The sequence below is a fragment of the Chinchilla lanigera genome, unplaced genomic scaffold, assembly GCF_000276665.1.
Source record: "Chinchilla lanigera isolate Chin_1 unplaced genomic scaffold, ChiLan1.0 scaffold00034, whole genome shotgun sequence".
Taxonomy (NCBI): Eukaryota; Metazoa; Chordata; class Mammalia; order Rodentia; family Chinchillidae; genus Chinchilla; species Chinchilla lanigera.
This window is the reverse complement of record NW_004955435.1, coordinates 12,556,465-12,558,476: the sequence shown is the minus strand read 5'-3', so window position 1 is coordinate 12,558,476 and position 2,012 is coordinate 12,556,465. Positions and strand designations below refer to the sequence as shown.

At 34.3% G+C, this 2,012-nt stretch overlaps 2 protein-coding genes across 3 annotated transcripts in view; one reads left to right on the top strand and one right to left on the bottom strand.

The window, feature by feature from the left end:
• On the top strand, window positions 1-697 carry LOC106149006 (protein XRP2-like; the record flags this gene model as incomplete). Its single annotated transcript, XM_013516503.1, is given in 1 exon segment — window positions 1-697. A coding segment is annotated over 1 exon segment (188 nt), but the record flags the coding sequence as incomplete, so codon positions are not given.
• Kiaa1324 (KIAA1324 ortholog) overlaps window positions 1-2,012 on the bottom strand; it is a 95,319-nt gene that overhangs the window by 68,493 nt on the left and 24,814 nt on the right. The gene's annotated exons all lie outside the window — the stretch shown is intronic.

The following is a 2,012-nucleotide window of genomic DNA, read 5'->3' as shown; positions in this document are numbered from 1 at the left end:
TCCCTCTTCTGAGTAAAGGTCCTGGGACTGCCTCGGAGTTCAACGGAGATGGTGTTGTGGAAGAATGTCAACTTACTATAAATAAGACATTCAATGGGACCGAGATGTTTGTATCAGAAAACAAGGAGACTGCATCTGAAGATGTAGACAACTTCTACAACTTTGTTGATACACAGATGGGACCATGAAGTGCAAATGCGGAACCAAGGGTTTGGTATTAAGTCCTTTCCAACTTTTGCGTGTAAAGTTTGATAATATGCTTTTGTGTATTAGCACTGATTTTTACTAATGCTAAAACTGTTGTACTATTTTTAATAACTGATTGAACACTCCATCATTTTAATAACTCATCGAATACTGCAACTATCAAAATAGTTAAATATTAAATAGTTTACTTAAATAGCTTTAATCTACGTAACTATTTAGCCTACTTTAATAAGCTTACAGTTTTCTTTTGTTGCTTATAATAACTTATTAGAAAATAGAAGTGACTACCAGTTCATGATTTTAATCCTAATAAAATGTCCTTTCAAATCTCTAATAATTTAAACGTTCCAACTTTCCTCAGTGCTCCATGATATCTGTGTGAGAATACATTTCATTGCTCATTTTATCTTTTTTAATTTAGAGGGATTTGTTACTATTTGATCAATTAGAATGAACCTATGCACATTTTTTTCATGCATACATAGCCAGTTAAATAACTGCCTCTTAGTTGCATTAAATAGCTAATGAGATTTTGTACATTAGTTGACGTACTACTTTTTAAACTGAATTTTTGAAGAAATAAGTGGTATGTGATTGTAGCCCTAGCTACTCGAATGGTAGGAAGATCACTTGAGCCCAGGAGTTTGCGGCCAGTCTGGGCAACAAAACTAAAAACAACAAAAACAAGAAACAAACAAAGTAAAGAAACAGGCATTTGATAATGAGCTTTGCAAATACCTCTAATTACCGATGTTGGTATAGCATTGTAAGACTACTTCATAAGTAGTGTGACCTTGTGAATAAATTACACATTGGTTTATTTAAATACAATTGTTAGATATCTCTTCTGCTTCTGGTAAGAAAAGATATACGCAACAGGAAAACTATAGAAGCCTAACTGCCAGCAGTTCTTATAAACTGTTTGATCAGCTAGCTCCGGGGCTATCAGGAGATTTAGAACAAAACTTTGTTACTTTTAGGTAAGAAACAGGCATGATGATAAGCTACGCAGATTATTAAAAAGCTTGATACATGCATCATGATACATATAAGCATGATAAAATTTTGGTTGCTTTCAAAGCATTATTTCTCAAATCTTCCTGATCATAGTAATTTTCCAGGAGGCAGGGTAGAACTGTTTGTTCAGAAGTCTACATTCTTAGACCCAATCCTCAGATGCAGACTCAGTCTTTAAGTGAAATTCTTTTAAGGGGTATGTTATAATCCATTCAAAGGGTGTTGATAGGTTGATCATGTGTGATGGTGCTGAACCTGCCATCCACAAAACATGCAGCTAATAGGAAAACAGCTTTCATAAGCTTGTTTTTATTTATTTATTTATTTACTTATTTATTTATTTATTTTTCCAGTACAGGGACTCTAACCCAGGGCCTCACACATGCTAGGCAAGTGCTTTACCACTGAGCTACACACCTAGCCCCATAGGCATATTTTTAAAAGGCCTATTTTAAAATTTAATTCTGTTTTTATAAAAGTCAGACCAAAAACAGCCATGTGTAAAAATTCTTTTTATGATTGTTACTAAAAATACATTTTTATGTCTAACATGTTTTTGGTTTTGGTTTTGGTTTTGGTTTTTTCCGGTACGAGGAAACAAACTCACGACCTTGCGCTTGCCAGGCAGGTGCTGTGCCTCTGAGCTAAATCCCCAGCCCTTGTCAAACATGTTTTTGGATATTTTCAGGTTAACTACTACATTGAATTGCATGTTAATACATAGAGATAATGCATTAGAAAACTTTTCATTGTAAATTAGTAATATGGAGCACCCACACTGTGCCTGG